The 16,294-nt window shown below is 40.1% G+C and overlaps 2 protein-coding genes across 17 annotated transcripts in view; one reads left to right on the top strand and one right to left on the bottom strand.

Moving 5' to 3' along the window:
• Positions 1-16,294, bottom strand: part of ECT2L (epithelial cell transforming 2 like) — an 83,007-nt gene that overhangs the window by 14,779 nt on the left and 51,934 nt on the right. For 12 of the 15 annotated variants that reach the window (XR_011568329.1, XM_070795563.1, XM_070795564.1 and 9 more), the window contains 5 exons: positions 13,629-13,721; positions 11,901-12,083; positions 10,354-10,457; positions 7,660-7,785; positions 3,656-3,742 (listed from right to left, as the gene is read on the bottom strand). Coding sequence is in view for 14 of the 15 variants with exons in the window: in XM_070795563.1 (XP_070651664.1) it covers positions 3,656-3,742; positions 7,660-7,785; positions 10,354-10,457; positions 11,901-12,083; positions 13,629-13,721 (593 nt within the window). In the remaining variant the exon portion in view is untranslated. The remainder of the gene's footprint in view (positions 1-3,655; positions 3,743-7,659; positions 7,786-10,353; positions 10,458-11,900; positions 12,084-13,628; positions 13,722-16,294) is intronic. The other 3 variants (XM_019967500.2, XM_070795566.1, XM_070795569.1) reach the window with 3 other exon arrangements.
• Positions 2,010-16,294, top strand: part of NHSL1 (NHS like 1) — a 415,209-nt gene continuing 400,924 nt past the window's right edge. Inside the window, exon 1 of one of the 2 annotated variants that reach the window (XM_070795555.1) lies at positions 2,010-2,090. The gene's annotated coding sequence lies outside the window, so the exon portion shown is untranslated. Of the gene's footprint in view, positions 2,091-7,778; positions 8,154-16,294 lie in introns of those variants that run through there. The other variant, XM_070795556.1, reaches the window with a different exon arrangement.

Here is a 16,294-nt window from a genome sequence, read left to right as displayed (position 1 = left end):
GTAATTACTCATTTCAGGCTTCCATCATCCAAAGGCCTGACAGTCAAAGGAGACAGAGAAATGAAAGTATTGAGCAGTCAGGAGGTCACTCTGAGGGTACCTTTCTGATTCGTGATATGCAGGGCTGAAGGGAAACTTGATAAAGGAATATGGAGGACTCTGCTTGACCCCATCATCAAACTGTCCCTTACACTGGCCAGCCTGATGCCATAGATGAGATGGGTCTTGGATTCTTGAATCTTGAGAAGGTACAGGTTGAGAATTTACTTTGATCCATCTATGCATCCAAATAGATATCTAGTGTCATGTGCTAGGTGTTGGCTTCTACAATGATGCTAAGGCAGAATTCTGCCCTTACAGAGGTGATGGTGAGAAAGCCTTTGGGTTGTGCATTGTTTTCCTTTTTTTTTTTTTCCCCCAGTAGCGTTTTATTGATTATCATGTAGACAAGACTGAAATGAGCTAGACCTCTCGTTATCAAATAATTCAATAGTTATTTCCCGCTATGTATTATGAAATACCAAAATCATGCTCTTCTTTCTGTGTTTAGGAAAAACTACTATCTCTCCTGGGTAGTTAGGTTTCCCAATGTTCTATGCTTTCTATATATCAAAGTTCTGTTTTAGCAATCCTGAGGGAAAAGCCATGCACTGGTGTTAAGAAATCCCACACCCTGATATTGAGTGCTATGTTTATGACTGGAGAAATTAATTTTCCTTACTGGAATTAGGATTCTTTCCCTTCTATTTATACTTTTGAAGTTGTAAAATTAGTATTTTTACAATAGAAAACAATCACAATATTCAAATTTAAAAAATCTAATAGCCTTGTATTTGTACCTAGGACGATTAAAACTCTTAGAACACAATTTCCTCTTTCCCCTCCAGCCCCACACTGCTCCAAATAAAATAAGACAATACTAATGTTTAATGTCATGTGATCTGCACCTGAAATGTCAACCATAATTTCATGATCTAAAATTAAAATGTGAAAATAATTTAAGAATCAGAACACTCATTCTGTTTGAGATACTATAAACACTGTTCTTGGTTAGTTTTAATCTTTCAAACACATGCCTATTGTATATGAAGCCTATTTCAGTTCAGTTCAGTCACTCAGTTGTGTCCGACTCTTTGCGACCCCATGAATCGCAGCACGCCAGGCCTCCCTGTCCATCACCAACTCCCGGAGTTCACTCAGATTCACGTCCATCAAAGTCAGTGATGCCATCCAGCCATCTCATCCTCTGTCATCCCCTTCTCCTCCTGCCCCCAATCCCTCCCAGCATCAAGGTCTTTTCCAATGAGTCAACTCTTCGCATGAGGTGGCCAAAATACTGGACTTTAAGCTTTAGCGTCAGTCCTTCCAATGAATACCCAGGGCTGGTCTCCTTTAGAATGGACTGGTTGGATCTCCTTGCAGTCCAAGGGACTCTCAAGAGTCTTCTCCAGCACCACAGTTCAAAAGCATCAATTCTTCGGCCCTCAGCCTTCTTCACAGTCCAACTCTCACATCCATACCATGACCACTGGAAAAATCATAGCCTTGACTAGACGGAACTTTGTTGGCAAAGTAATGTCTCTGCTTTTTAATATGCTGTCTAGGTTGGTCATAACGTTTCTTCCAAGGAGCAAGCGTCTTTTAATTTCATGGCTGCAGTCACCATGGGCAGTGATTTTGGAGCCCCCCAAAATAAAGTATGTCACTGTTTCCATTGTTTGCCCATCTATTTGCCATGAAGTGATCTTTAAAATACTGGAGTTATCTAATATTTATAACGATTTTGATTTAAGGTTTCAGTTGTCAAATTTCCGCTGTTATCTTGAAACTATAATAGAGCGCTGCCCAGAATAGCTCTTAGCAGCGATTGCTGTGACCCATTAGCCCCACCCCCACCCCACCCTAGCCACCCTCCCCACCCCACCCTGTTACCAGGCAACAGCTACTGAGAGACCGTTAGCATTCCTGCTCAGCCATTGGTTGGTGCCACAGTGGCCCCTCCCACAAACAACCAACTGTCAATAAGGTTCCGTTGGTGGGAGCATTCCACCAACCGTCAGCCGAGTGGTGGTCTTCTGGTGCAAAGTGAGGTAAGAGGTGGATCTCAGCTTTTTCCCTGGGTTCTGTAGCTCACCCAGCCTTGGGCCAGCGGGGACCCTGTTCTGCAGGGCTCTGGAGCTCCTACCATGGCCGCCCACTGGCCGAGCCCCACAGGCCTTGAGGCAGTGGTGAGCTTCTCCCCCATCCCCACCTCTGAGACCTAATGGCAGTTGCCATCTGCCTGGGACGTACGTAGTCTCCAGAACCTGTCCCTGCAATTTGGGTGGCCTGAGGAGCCTGAGGGCGGGCCAGTCGGGTTGGGTGCCTCCGTCAGTGATGACGGCTGGGCAGGGTCTGGGGGCCTGGCCGTGAAGGAGCCACCTGTCAGCCAATACCAGAGCTCGGAGGGTGAAAGTTGTGCCTTGGAACCTGGCCCTTTCCTGTCAGAACAGAGGATAATGTTTGTTTGGTAGAAATTTATAGGAACATCATTACCTGACCATGACCTGACCTCAAGAACAAAGGCTCTGATACAGAGAAGTCTGTAACGACTAACCACACTCCCTCTCACCTTTCCTAGAAAAGCACTTTGCTGAGAGCTTTCAGGGAGTTTGGGGTTTTTAAGGCCTGAGCCACCTTTCTCTTGCCTGGCTCTGCGATTACCTTTTCTCTGCTCCAAACTCCCACATTTTGGTATGTTTGGCCTCACTGTACGTTGGGCACATGGAGTTGTGCTTGGGTAACAAAACCATTGTGCAGTATTATCACCAATGGTCAGCGGAGATACTGTCGTATTTATTTTTTTGTAAACCCTCTCTTCCTGGGTGGTTCCTGGGATGGCGTGGGGCTGAGTGAGCCCGCAGCTGCCGAGGTCCACAGGGACACTGTCCACTGTAGGCGGACTGTAGGCACCACCCACTCTAGGCAGACTGGTCCCGGCTGTTGGGTGGTTGGGAAAGAGCCCAGGGCCGAGCACCCTTCTGCAGGATTCAAACTTTTCTCTCTGCCTGTTTCTTGACCTTAAGGAAATCACTTAAGTTTTCTGACTTGACTTCCTCTTCTACAAAATGCGGGTTCTAATGTCTGCCTTTCAGAATTCTGAGGTTGAAACATGACAGTAAAAGTGGATGTGTGCTATAGAAATGCTAGACGGCACGCATGCGCTGTGTGTTAACCGGCAGCACAGGACCAAGCCTCTGCTGGTCCACACCTCCTCCACCCACTACCCGTTGAAAGACAACCCTAAAGGTTATATTCATTATACTCAACATTTGAAATCAGACCGTAGCTGATGATGAGTCTGTTAGAAACTGTGATTGATTATACTCAATCAACAGTTGATGGGTTGGTTAGAAACTGTGAACCTTTGTGTCCACGGACCATTTCTTTAAATGCCTTTCTAGCGTCCTATTAGAAAAGGATGGAGTAGCACAGAGATGATTGTTGTTGCCAAGATGTTTCATGTCCATCCCCTTGGCTCAACTTCTTTTTAGATCAGGACTTACTCAAAAGAAAAAGCTACTGGCTGGATCTCCTCCAGTTATATTTGGGGGTTCCCCCCGTCAAGAGAAACTCTCAAGAAAAGAGAAAGAACAAACCAGAATAGTTGGCTTACCAGCTTAACCAGCAACTCAAAATTTGGATCATTTTTGCTGAGACTTGGTTTTGTGTCCTGAGGGTTATCTTCTATAACATCTCTTTCCTGAGGATTAAATGCAGACTTGATTATTTGGAGGCAGGCCCTGGGATATCTAAATGCCCAGTCAGTGCTAAGCCCACAGGAGGCTCTTAGTAGCTCTGCCTTTGGCCCTAATCACAGGGTTCTCTAGAAACATAAGTTAAGCACTCAACAAAATTAAATTTTATGTTTTACAAAATAATAACTTTTTGCTTCCTAGGAACTGTGTTAAGAAACTAAATTCAGTGCAGTTTCCGTTTTCCCTGGGAACAGCTCCTCACACATGCCTGGGAAATAGGTCTCTGCCTGAGTTCTGGCAGCAGTGCGCACATAAGTTACCTTACTTTCAAGATGCTAGAAGAAAAGTTCACAATACTTTGTAAAATTCACCTCTTTTTTCACCTAATGAAAAATTGTCATAAAGTTTCATAAAGAAATTCACATGCCATTTCTAGATCTGTTTCCACATTTAAATATGGCTTATTCTTTCCTCACTTTGCCTTGTTAATTTTTCTTGTGGCTTCCATATAAATTATCACATTAAAAAATAGCGCCCCTTCCGCTTTCCCTGCAGCATCCCAGGGTCCAGCTGAGAAATGGAACACTGGTCCCACGTTTGTGTTGAAAGCTAATGATGATTAATGGTCACTGCTGCTGCCCTTCTGAGTCAAAGATAAAACTATCCATGGCAACCCCTTGATATATAGGAGTGAAACTAGAAGAAAAACACCAATTTATAACCAAGACTCCTTTTGTCTTGCTCTATTCAGACAAAAACACGCTTTTATTTTGTACCTGCAGACATGCCTCATGGCTGCCTGAAGCCTTTGTGTAAGACCCCTGGGCCCAGAAGCACACACAACCAGCCAGTTTCTCCCGGGCCTGCAGGCCCCCCACCTGAGTCTGAGCACTTCATGGCTGCTCCACATAGTCTTCTCACCATGTCCTTTCCCATTTGGGGCTGACCCACACCAGTCTGGCATGTATTTATACTTGTGTGTGTGTGTGCTCAGTCAGGTCCAACTCTTTGTAACCCCATGAACTTTAGCCCACCAGGCTCCTCTTTCCATGGAATTTTCCAGACAAGCATACTACGGTGGGTTGTCATTTCCTACTCCAGTATTTATATTTATGCCAGGTCAGGGGGAATCTAGTTTGAATTTTGACAAAATAATTCAAAATTTCTATGCGTGGAATATTGTCTTCTTTCAAAATATGTAATAATACTGATCATTCATATAGAGAAATGATAACTTCAACCAGTTAGCAGTGACACTGCAGTTGTGTAGGTAGACGTGGTTGCAGGTATAAAATGAAAATGAAACTCAGCCTGCTTGACTGGAGTTTAAGAGAACCCAAGCCATACAGATTCGAATTGTGGATTCCACAGATGACGGAGGCCCCATTATCTGGGATATCATCCCTTTGGACAGGCTCCCATGAGTGCTCATTCACTGAAGCTCAGCAGTGGACTCCTGGACCACCCTGGCTATCTTAGAACCTGCTTACTCAGACTGGGCTTTGTTTCACCTCTGGCTCAGCAACAGCTTTTAAGAATTTTTAAACCACTGAACTACCAGGGAATTCCCAGCTACAGCTATTTCTTAAATGTAAATTTTTCTTTGTGGATAGCAAGTCAATTTGATATAGTAATTGTGTTTGAACCTAAAAACAACATGTTCTCTCATTTTATATTATTTAATTATTAGGATTTTTAGGACCTGTTCTTAGGTTAAGATGCCATTTGTTATTCATTTTGAAGGAGGAACTCAAAGGAAGTAACAGAGTAGCAAACTTCACACATTTTTAAGAACACAATTATTTTGAGTCAATGGGCCTTTGCCTTGAGATTCTCCATGGCCTGTAAGGGAGACTTTGGATCACATATTCAGAATTTTCCTCTAGGATCTTAGTTATTGCTAACATCCTAATTATTGCTGGTGCTTCTCCCAGAAAACACTTGACTACCTGAATTAGGGTCCAGAAAGAGTTGTGAGGCTTCCCAGGTGGCTCAGTGGTAAAAAAAAAAAAAAAAAAAAATCCACCTGCCAATGCAGGAAACACAGGAGATGTGGTCTGATCCCTGGGTCCAGAAGATCCCCTGGAGAAGGAAATGGCAACCCACTCCAGTGTTCTTGCCTGGGAAATCCTATGGACAGAGGAGCCTGGCGGTCTACAGTCCATTGGGTCGCAGAGAGTTGGACACGACTGAGCGACTGAGCATGCATGCAGTAGTTGTGAAAAATGATAGTGCTGAAGAACAACTATGATTCTGGCTGTGACCTATCACCATGTTCTATAGCATCAGTGTAAACACTGCAGGCATATCAAGGCCAGGAGTTACTATTGTACTACTGACTGGGCAGCAAGATGATAGATTAATAGAGTGAGCTATCTACCTATCTATATGTATATATGTATGTGTATTTGGTCCTGGATTTGGCAGACAAATCCTCTTACACAAACCCTTGTGGAAGAATCTATAAAACAGTTGTCTCAGAAGAAGGCGTTACTTTCCACTCCCATGGTTGAGAGTTTGTGTGCTCTTCTGGATGAATATCTACACTTTTAAAAATAAACTCCAGGGTGTGGAGAAACTCACCTCCATTTTATCTGAATTCAGCACCTATATTTAATCTGTGGTTTTCCTTCCTAGGGCCACCAACTTTGTTTCATGGGCATTATGCACAAGCTCCCAAGTTTTAAATAACAGAAAACCAAATAATAATCTAAGATCTATTTTTTTTTATTTTATTTTTAAAAAAGGAAAATATCAAAGATATTCCCAGGCATTAAGGAGTTTAACATTTCTGTAGTTTTACTACAGGAAGGTGATGTAACAAGAGCAGGTCTATTGGTTCTGATTCTCTGGAGAACTCTGATGAGTACATGGTCTGTGAGTTTTGTAAGAGATAGATTTAGGGGTCAGGCTACAAGGAAGCAGGGTTCTAACATCTAAAGGCTTTGATGTCCCTGGGAATGTGTTTATCAAGACTCCTCCTGAAGAGGATGCTTGTGGTTGGGAAGAATAAGCTGCTTCAGGGAGTGGGGGTTCTGCTAAGAGGCATGGTCTACTAAAGACAGAGGGCAGGGGCTGCATAACTGCAGGCCTTTCACTCTGCTGAGTGAGTCTAGGGCAGCTTGGCAGAGAGGACGCGGCCCCAGTGGTGCTCCATTTGCCTTTCCCTGCACTGTGCTGTCCTGTAAAGCCAGGGCAACAAAGTCTTCCAGAATATTAGGTTAATAGGGCAACACACCATTTGCTACTAGGGGAACTTACAAGTCTATTTCTCCTAACAGTCTCCACGGTGACTTTGTGTTAGGGGTGGCATCCCCAGCCTTCAATCATCAAAGATAGGTGCTTTTCCAATGGGCATGAAATGGCATTTTCATAGACATCAGTTCTCTGAATGACAGTGCAATTTTCAGTATTTCCTGAATCCATATTACTTCACTTAACCAAGAATGTACATATTCTGAATATAGTACTGGCAAAATTATTTTTGCTCAACTAAAGAACTAGCTTCAAACCCACTTTTTTTTCTTTTATGAATTTGAATCTCAACTAAAAGAAAAAAGGAAAAATGAACCATTTTTAGTTTCACCAAAAAAGTGTCCTGGGCTGCAAAAAAAAAAATCTCTTTAAGTTATGTTGGACAGAATGCGAGTATTCAATTCTTCCCCCAAGAGTCAACTAGTGTTTACTCTCATCAGCATGATGCCATGTAATCCACTAATCAAGTAGATTAAGTGTTACTAACATTATGAAACTACAAAACACCCTTTTAAAAATAAAAATCCATGAAAATGAAGTTCTTATGAGAAATGACAAATTGAAAGCTTTCAAGGTTAGAATTATCATTACTGATTATGAATTTCTTAAGCACATTTCTCAAACTGTACAGTGAAGCAACAGCATAAAAATGCCACAGTAATTTTACCTTTGTGAGTAAACTGTGTGTTGCCTTTGGGTCACTTTTTGTCAGAATGACATTTCCTTCAAAATGCTTGCTCTTTTTACTACATTTCTTTAGCAGAAAATATGACAAAAATTCCAGAGGGTTGTCCTGAAAGATTACCAACCCCCCCAAAAAAAGAATTTTTATTTCAAATGCAGGTCAACAAGAGTGCAGCAGATATGAGAACACATTTTCTAGTAGCATTTTCAGCTTTCTACCTAATTTACAAGTCTAGAACAAAGTCACTCTTATTTGAGGCAGTAAATGGGGCTTTCTGGTTAATCTTGGTTCTTAGCTTATTGTCACAGTTCAGTGAGGATGCCAAGGTCTTGTGGGAGGGTCTCAAGGTCTTCAGAACCAAAGTGACCCACACTGGCCTCTTAGCCAGAGGAGGAAAGGGGACAGGACAACTTTGGTGTGTTACAGGGGAAAGAAGAGAGCCTCCAAGCAGCAGAATTCTTGCGGAAAACACCCTGGTAAGACTCCCAAATCTGGTTCCCTCTCAGGCTGTAGGTTTGAACACCATGAAAATTATATCATACAAGGTTATTTTAAAATAATTTGGTGGCATAAGTACCATGAACCAACATCAGACATTGAATAATTCTTTGGTGTTTGAGAATACTGCAGAGAATTTCAGGGCCTCAGGATTATCCCTGTGAACATCCCTGATCATATTATCAGCTGAATTCTCCAGGGCATTTATTGCTGGGCTGTGAGAGGGTTGGCTAGTGCACTGGAGAGTTGAGTCTTCAGAAAAGAAATTCATGGCTACCTGCAACTCCTCGGGCTCTACAATGGGCCATGAGCCCAGGAGATGTCTGGTGCTTACCCAGGAAGCCAAGTTGAAACCATGATAGATAAGGAGAAAGTGTCCAAAGGCAATGTTAAATCCTCCACAAAGTATAATTACTACAGTGGGAAATATTTGAGAACTGTTTCTTGGAAAACTACAAGCCTTATACAGCATCAGGTATGTTGATAATACCCCATTCCTGTCCTGTTCTCAGCTTCCCCTGAACTGAGGGCTGCAACAATTCTTCCTTATGCATGGGGATTTGCTTCGGGACCTCTGCAAATACCAAAATTCTCAGATACTCAAGTCCCTTATGTAAAATGGTGTTGTACTTGAATATAACCTAGGACATTCTCCCATATACTTTGGTGTGTGTGCCCAGAGGGTAAAGCGTCTGCCTGCAATGTGGGAGACTCGGGTTTGATCCCTAGGTCGGGAAGATGCCCTGGAGAAGGAAATAGCAACCCACTCCAGAACTCTTGCCTGGAAAATTCCATGGATGGGGTAGCCTGGTAAGCTATAGTCCGTGGGATCGAAAAGAGTTGCACACAACTGAGCAACTTTCACTTTCACTTTGTGACCCCATGGACTATAGCCCACCAGGCTCCTCTGTCCATGGAATTTTCTAGGCAAGAATATGGGAGCATGTTGCCATTTCCTACTTTGGGGGATCTTCCCGACACAGGAATAGAACCCAAGTCTCTTGCACGTCCTGCACTGGCAGGCTGATTCTTTACAACTGCACTACCTGGGAAACACCCCCATATACTTTACACATTTATTTATTCATTTGTTTGGCTGCACCGGGTCTTAGTTGCCACACATGGGATTTTCAGTCTTTAGTTGCAGCTCTCAGCATTTAGGTTCTTGACAAGGGGTTGAACCCAGGCCCGCTGCATTGGGAGTGCAGAGTCTTAGCCACTGGACCACCAGGGAAGTCCGTCCCATATACTTTAAATCATCTCTCAATTACTTATAGTACTAGTACAGTATAAACACTATGTAAATAGTTGTCAACGCATGACTAAATTCAAGTTTCACCTTTTGAAACTTTTGGAATTAAAAAATATGTATTTAATTGGTTACTCCAGGTCTTAGTTACAGCATCTGGGTTCTAGTTTCATGACCAGGGAATGAACTTAGGTCCCCTGCATTGACAGCATGAAGTCTTAGCCACCAGGTGAGTCCCTGGAATTTTTTTTAATGAATATTTTCAACATGTGGTTGGGTGAATCTGAGGGTGCAGAACCCATGGTTGCAGAACCCAAGGATACATAGAGTTGACTGTATTTTATTTTCCTAGAGCCTTTCTATGATATTAGAGCAGAGTATGTTTTTATTCTGCCTCCCCTCATTGTGTCCTAGTGTGTGGACTGACTTTTCTGGAAGAGCATTCAAAATTTGCTTCTGATTTTTTTCAGGCTTTCCCTAAGCTTATCCCCAACCAAATTACTGACTTGCATGTTTCTGTCCTGTTTTCTCTTTTCCTTCCTCTCTCATCTAGCCTTCCTTGCCTTTCATCTATTATAGCTGGTTTCACCATTTCTCAGTTTTTCTGCCATACTATTAATTGTTTTAACTGTTGAATAATGTTTATGTGAAATATAAGCCACTAAACATGTTTTTTTATTTAAGAAGTCACTTCTGACTTAAATTAATCACAAGATAGAACAGTGTACCATATGATTAATATCAAATAACTGAGAAGATTTTCCTATTTTTGTGTAATACATCTTGGGTTCAGACTCTTTCAGTGACTGTTTTCATAAACTGATGCTATTTCTCTGAGGAATTGTGTCCTAAAGGATAAAGTGGTAAATGCACACTAAAATTTAAGTTTTGGGGTTTTTGTAGCTTATTTTATTCAAAGGAACACTTACAGAATTTTCTTTTGAAAGTTCTATCAATCCATCTGCCAGAGCTTGTATGATTTCTTGGTTATTCAGAATGTTAGCCACACTCATGGTGTCAAATACAAATTGCCCTGTAAATATAAGTCCATATGCTTTGTAATTAATTAAGAGATGTGATCAAGAAGAAAACTCAGTCCTTACAGTTGCTTGTTAGTTGATAAAAATGCAGACTAAGAATAAAAATTCTATTATGCCATGAAGATTATCTATCAAGATAAAATAGAAAATGAGCAAAAGCATCTAAATGTGTAGCATATAAAAAGTGACCACTCTGACAAAGTTGATATTGAATAAAATATACAAATTGGACAGGGAAAGAACATGTAAAAATGAACCTTATAAAGTTTAGATTCTCAATTCCACCAAAAGCTCCTCTATATTCTGCATTATCTTTGTGCTCAATTCCATAAATATTTTAAGTCCATAGGGAATAACATACAAACATACATACAGACACCTATATTTTTAAAATATTTTGAGCAACTTGCATTGATTTGAAAAGCAACCTTTTTCCATTTGATTTTCATGCCTTATGACATACATGATCAAAAAACACTTCTACTGTTAATCTTTTCATTTATCTCTCTAGTAGTTAATATCTGTGAAAGAACCATAACATAACCATAACATAGCCTCATAAGAAATTTTAAATATTAGCTGAACACCTACTAAATGTGGTAGAGTTAAAACCAAAAAGACAAATCCCTGCTTTATGCAGAGAGAGATGGGCATATGTTGACAGATGAAATACCTGTATGCATATTTGTATGTTACAGCTCTTGTGTAGACAGAGCAAGGCAGAGGAAGGGAAGAGAGAAGTAAGACATAGATATATAATGACTTGACTGGTACAGTGCTTCAGTGACATGTGAAGAGTTAGGGAGGAAAATGAGTTGGCAGTTAAAGATGCAGGAAAAACCTAACTTTTTTTTAAAAAAGTACTTGATTTTGAAGAACTGACTGGTTTAGATGAAGATCTAAAGTTGAAACAGGACATTGTTTTCAAGAGTCTTTATTGTGATAATTGAATCATGAGTAAGAAGTGTAAATGTGAAAACAAATTCAGTAATGTCCAATAGGCCTGTCCATGAAGCCCGTCACCAAATTAAATATTTTAGAAAGAAAATACATAGAATTTAATTATAGAACAATTTAAGTAATGGGTGCTGTGGTCTAAGAGATGCTTAACTGGGATGTTGGTGCTTAACTTTGAGAGCAAATTGAAGAGGGAAAAGGACAGAGCTCTCTGGCTTAGCAAAGTGAATTTTGCCAAGGTAAACAATTGACTGACAGAATTAATAAGATGGTAAAATTTGAAACCAGGAACTAGCTTCAGCATTTTAAAGATGAATATATTTGTTCTTAGTGGATATTCATGATATCTGAAAGAAGCTATGAAAAACAAAGACAATGAACAATCAGTTTTTTACTTCTGCATTCCTACATTTGTATTCACTTTGGATATGTGACAAGCTTCATAATTAACCAGCAACAGAAGCAGCAACAGTTCTTACCTATCATCCTGCCACTGATGTTCTTCTGCAACTCCTTGAAGAGAGGACTTAGTTGTTTCCTTACTGATTTCAAGGTGTCTTCCAGGAAGTCGGTAAGGCTGGACCATGTCTGCAGCTTTGATTCGCTGAAGTAGATGGAAGGGGGTGCCGTTTCCCACTGTCGTCCCAGCCAGTCACTAAGAACTGACATTATTTTCTGCATTTAGTATCACAGACTTAAGCTCAGAGTTCTTCTTGTTTACAGTATGGGAAAAAAAATACTCTTAATTGTATTTATATCAGGCTTATTACCCTTTCTCATTAGAAGACTAAGATAAACACCCATAGTCTGCTTTCAAAGGTAAAATTAGAAACTCAAAAAGGACAAAATGAATAATTTCAAATGTCTATCTACTCTTTGATAAGATTGACATTTACACTGTATTTGAAGTAAAATTAAATAGCTGCTGGATTTTTGCATCAAAAGCAGAATAGACTTCCAAATAAGAATATACTATTTTATGTTCACATCCTAAAAAGTAAAAATACAGGAAAACCGCATTTTACCTGGTTTCCCCATCATGTCATCCAAAAGTCATCTCCATTGGAGCCAACCCTGCATCTTATTTACATCATGTCCAGCTGCTCTCTCTCTCTCTACAGATATCTCTACATGTACTGAAATGGGTGCTTAAAGTTTCTGTCCTTGAAAATCAGTGACTGAATGACACAGGACCAAAGGAAATTCAATTTTCTGTCCTAAATGGATAGTTTCATTCTTCTTTCCACATTTTTTGCTGATAAACATGAAACTATTTGTAACATGTTCTAGAATGAGAAGAAAAAGTGGGAAAAAGAGGAAGAAGAGACAGAGGAGAAAAAGATGAAAACCCATTTTATAACTGCAGTGTCTAGACCCTGTTATCTCTGCGAGGCTGATTTCCTCCCTGAATGGGGCCAAATATGCTCTCATTGGACGCTGCTGCTATGTAAACTAAAATTAACAAGCAACTTCTGCTACAAAGCTGTATTAGGTCAGTGTGCTTTTTGTTGTATCATCATGAATCTTCTTCCTTACAAGTCTCCCATGATTCCAGCTTTCCTGTCTTGAAAGGCACTTAGCATTCAGGATTAGAGAAGTAATGCTTTATATAGTTTTACATCACTTCCATCCCTGTTTGATAGGAAGTGAGAGAGTTTTAAAGGGGAAAATGATTAACATTATTACAGCAAAGCAATTTCACTCTTGTTGGTCAGACAATGTTATTTTGATCCAATAGTTGCAGCTTTAGTATCTAAATGAAATTTTGCTTTCAAGTGTAATTTCTCTTTGTTCTTCCTCTCCCTTAATGCTACTGCAATGAAACTTGAGCCAGCCCCTTCACTAGCTCCTTATAGCTCCAATTCATTTTTCCAAATGAAAGCACATTGATAATGTTTTATGAAGAGAATTATGCTCTGTACTTATCATTTCTCTAGATCAGCTACATCTTTGTTTAACTGTTAAAGCTGGTATTTTCGCAAATGATGGTTTGAAGCAGATATTTGTAATAATAATTCCCTTCTAAGCAAATGACGGAGTGATGAGAAATGAACTAGCTTGGGAAGTGACAGCACTCCTTCAGAGTAGGAATGAAAGGCAGTAATTGACATTGCCAGAACCAGTATTATTAGCTGTGTTTTGTCCTTGGTGATCCTGGAGTTGGTGGGTATCAATGGACACAGTAGTCAGCACCCATACACACTTACGATGTTGGTAAGAGCCAGTGGCAATCCCAGTAGGAGCAGTAAATAATGTGCCAGTCAGTTGAGACAGCTGAGAAAGAACTTCTATTCCTGCCTCTGCACAGTCAAAAATACTTTCATTAGTTCACTCACAGGTTTTGCCATAACAGTTAAACACTACTTAGAAGCACTAATGAGCTGGCCAAGAAAGGTCACTTGTAGGTCTTGTCTTCAACTCAAATCCCTCATGGAATAGTCCGTCAGCGCTTTACAGTTCATCCCTCAATGCTGAAGTCCAGACACTTCATTCAGGAGGATTGACAACAGGGTGGAGAAAGAGGGATGCAGTTTGACCTGGTGTTTATTTTCAAATTTGGAATTAGGCCAAAGACAGAAAAGTCTACACAGATTTTCTAAAATAGTCTGAGTCGAAGTCTCCTGCAAGAGGCTGGTTTTAAAACTGTTAAACACACAGTGGAATACAATGGTCAAATTTTAGTGTTAATTTTACCCCTTCTTCTGTGACACAGCATATAGATCAAACTACTTCAAATGAAACTATACGTAATGTACTTTAATTCTTTGTGGTCCAGGAGTAAAGGATCACTCCAAGTTGTTTCAGTTGCTGCAGCAAGATGGTTGTGGCTGAAAGATTGGGATGTCTGTCATTTATTTGTATCTAATGTTTCCAATGACAAATAGATCAATGAAATTACAGCAAGTTCATAAGGGTACCTATACATTCATAGTCAACTGATTTCAACTAAGATGCAAATAAAATCCACTGGGAAAAGGATGGTCTTTATAAGGAATGGTACTGAAATAATTTGATAGCCATGTGTTTTTTTAAAAAGAACTTCAATTTATACCTGGCATTCTATTTTTTAAAAAAAAGCATAAGTCAAATGGATCACAAACCCAAATGTCAAACATAAAACTAGAAATAATTTTGGAGAAATCATAGAAGTGATCTTTGGTTAGGTAGAGTTTTTAGATATGACATCAAAAGCATAATTTATAAAACATAAAGATTGATAAATTAGACTTTATCAAAATTAAGAATTTCTTGTCTTCAAAACAAACTATTCAGAGAAGGAAAAGATAAGTCATAGAGCGGGAGAAAATATTTGCAACAACTTTCCCAGAATATACAAAGATATCTCAGTAAAAAGCCAAAAACCCTAAATTTTAAAATGAGCAAAAGATTTGAAAGGACACTTCACCAAGGAGGACAAATGGCAAATAAACAAGTGGAAAGAAGCTTAGCATCACTGATCATTAGAGAAATGCAAATTAAAACCATGAAGAGATATCAGGACACACTTCAATGGCTCAAATTAAGAAGACTGACCTTAAACAAGTATCAGAGTGTTGGGTAGCTGGAGTGGAAATCTAAAATGGCACAACCACTTTGGAAACAATTTGGCTGGGTTTTTTTTTGTTTTTTTTTTTTTAAGTTAAACCTACACCTATCATATAAACCAGTGATTCCACTCCTAGGTATTTATTTACCCAAGAGAAATGAAAGTATATGTTCACAGCAGCTTTGCTTGTAAAAGTCTTAAACTGGAAAGAACTCAAATATCAACAGGTGAATGGATAAACAAACATGGTATAACTATACAATATAATCATTCCCAGTAGTAAAAAGGAATGAACCATTGATACTAGCATGACATGGACAAATCTAAAATATCTGGAGTGACGGAAGCCTGACCAAAAAAATGCACTGTATGATTCCATTTACAGAAAATTCTATAAAATACAAACTAATATATTGTGAGCTCAGTGGTTGCCTCTGGTTTGAGTGGAGAAGCAAAGTGAGAAATCTCAAGGTGGCAGGAAGAAACTTTGGGGGATGATGAATGTGTTCATTATCTTGACTTTTATAGTTTCACATGGCGTGTAGACATATGTCAAAATTTATCAAATTACACACTTTAAATACTTCATGTCAACTATACATTAATAAAAGTGCTTACAATTTGTAAGTAACGCCAAAAAAAGAGTTTTAGGTTTCTGGCTTATCAGTAACTTGTGAATAATGCGATCTTAAGTGAGAAATTCTGGGAAAGGGGTGGGTTTGTGATACAAGGGAATCAAGAATCTGTTTCAGGTGTGTGAACTTTGAGATGCCTCTTAGCCATGCAAACTAAACACCCACATGAAGATGTCAAGTAAAAGCAAGACGAATTTACAGCTGAGAGATTTCAAAGATGGAGACATAAATTTGGGAGTCTTCAGTATCCAGATTGAACGTAGAGTCATAGGAATAAATGAGACTCCCTAAAGGAAGAGTGTAGCCATGGAAAATAAGTGAGTCTGGGATCAAGCCCGGGACACATTTACAGGCCTCACCAAAGAGAAGCCGGCAAAGGAGACTGAGGGGAACAGACTGCTGAGGTAGGAGGAAAACAAGGAATGGGTGGTATTAGGGAAACCAAGGAAAGAAGAGTTTTGAGGAGGAGTATTCATCCACCTCAAACGCCACTGTGAGGTCAGGGCAAGGTGCGGATGGAGAAGGGACTGCTGCATTTGGGCACATGGGAGTCTTTTATAGTCTTCCAAAAGTGGCTTTGGTAGACTGAGACCACTTCGAGGAGCTTGGGAGGTGGGCAAGTGAGAGATGAGGAAGGCAGAAGCAGTCAGCTAGGGGGATCCCCAACCTTCCGGCTGTGGACTGGTAACTT

This window comes from Bos indicus, chromosome 9 (assembly GCF_029378745.1).
Source record: "Bos indicus isolate NIAB-ARS_2022 breed Sahiwal x Tharparkar chromosome 9, NIAB-ARS_B.indTharparkar_mat_pri_1.0, whole genome shotgun sequence".
Taxonomy (NCBI): domain Eukaryota; kingdom Metazoa; phylum Chordata; class Mammalia; order Artiodactyla; family Bovidae; genus Bos; species Bos indicus.
Note: the sequence above shows the minus strand (reverse complement) of the source record. Positions and strands in the feature narration are given on the sequence as shown.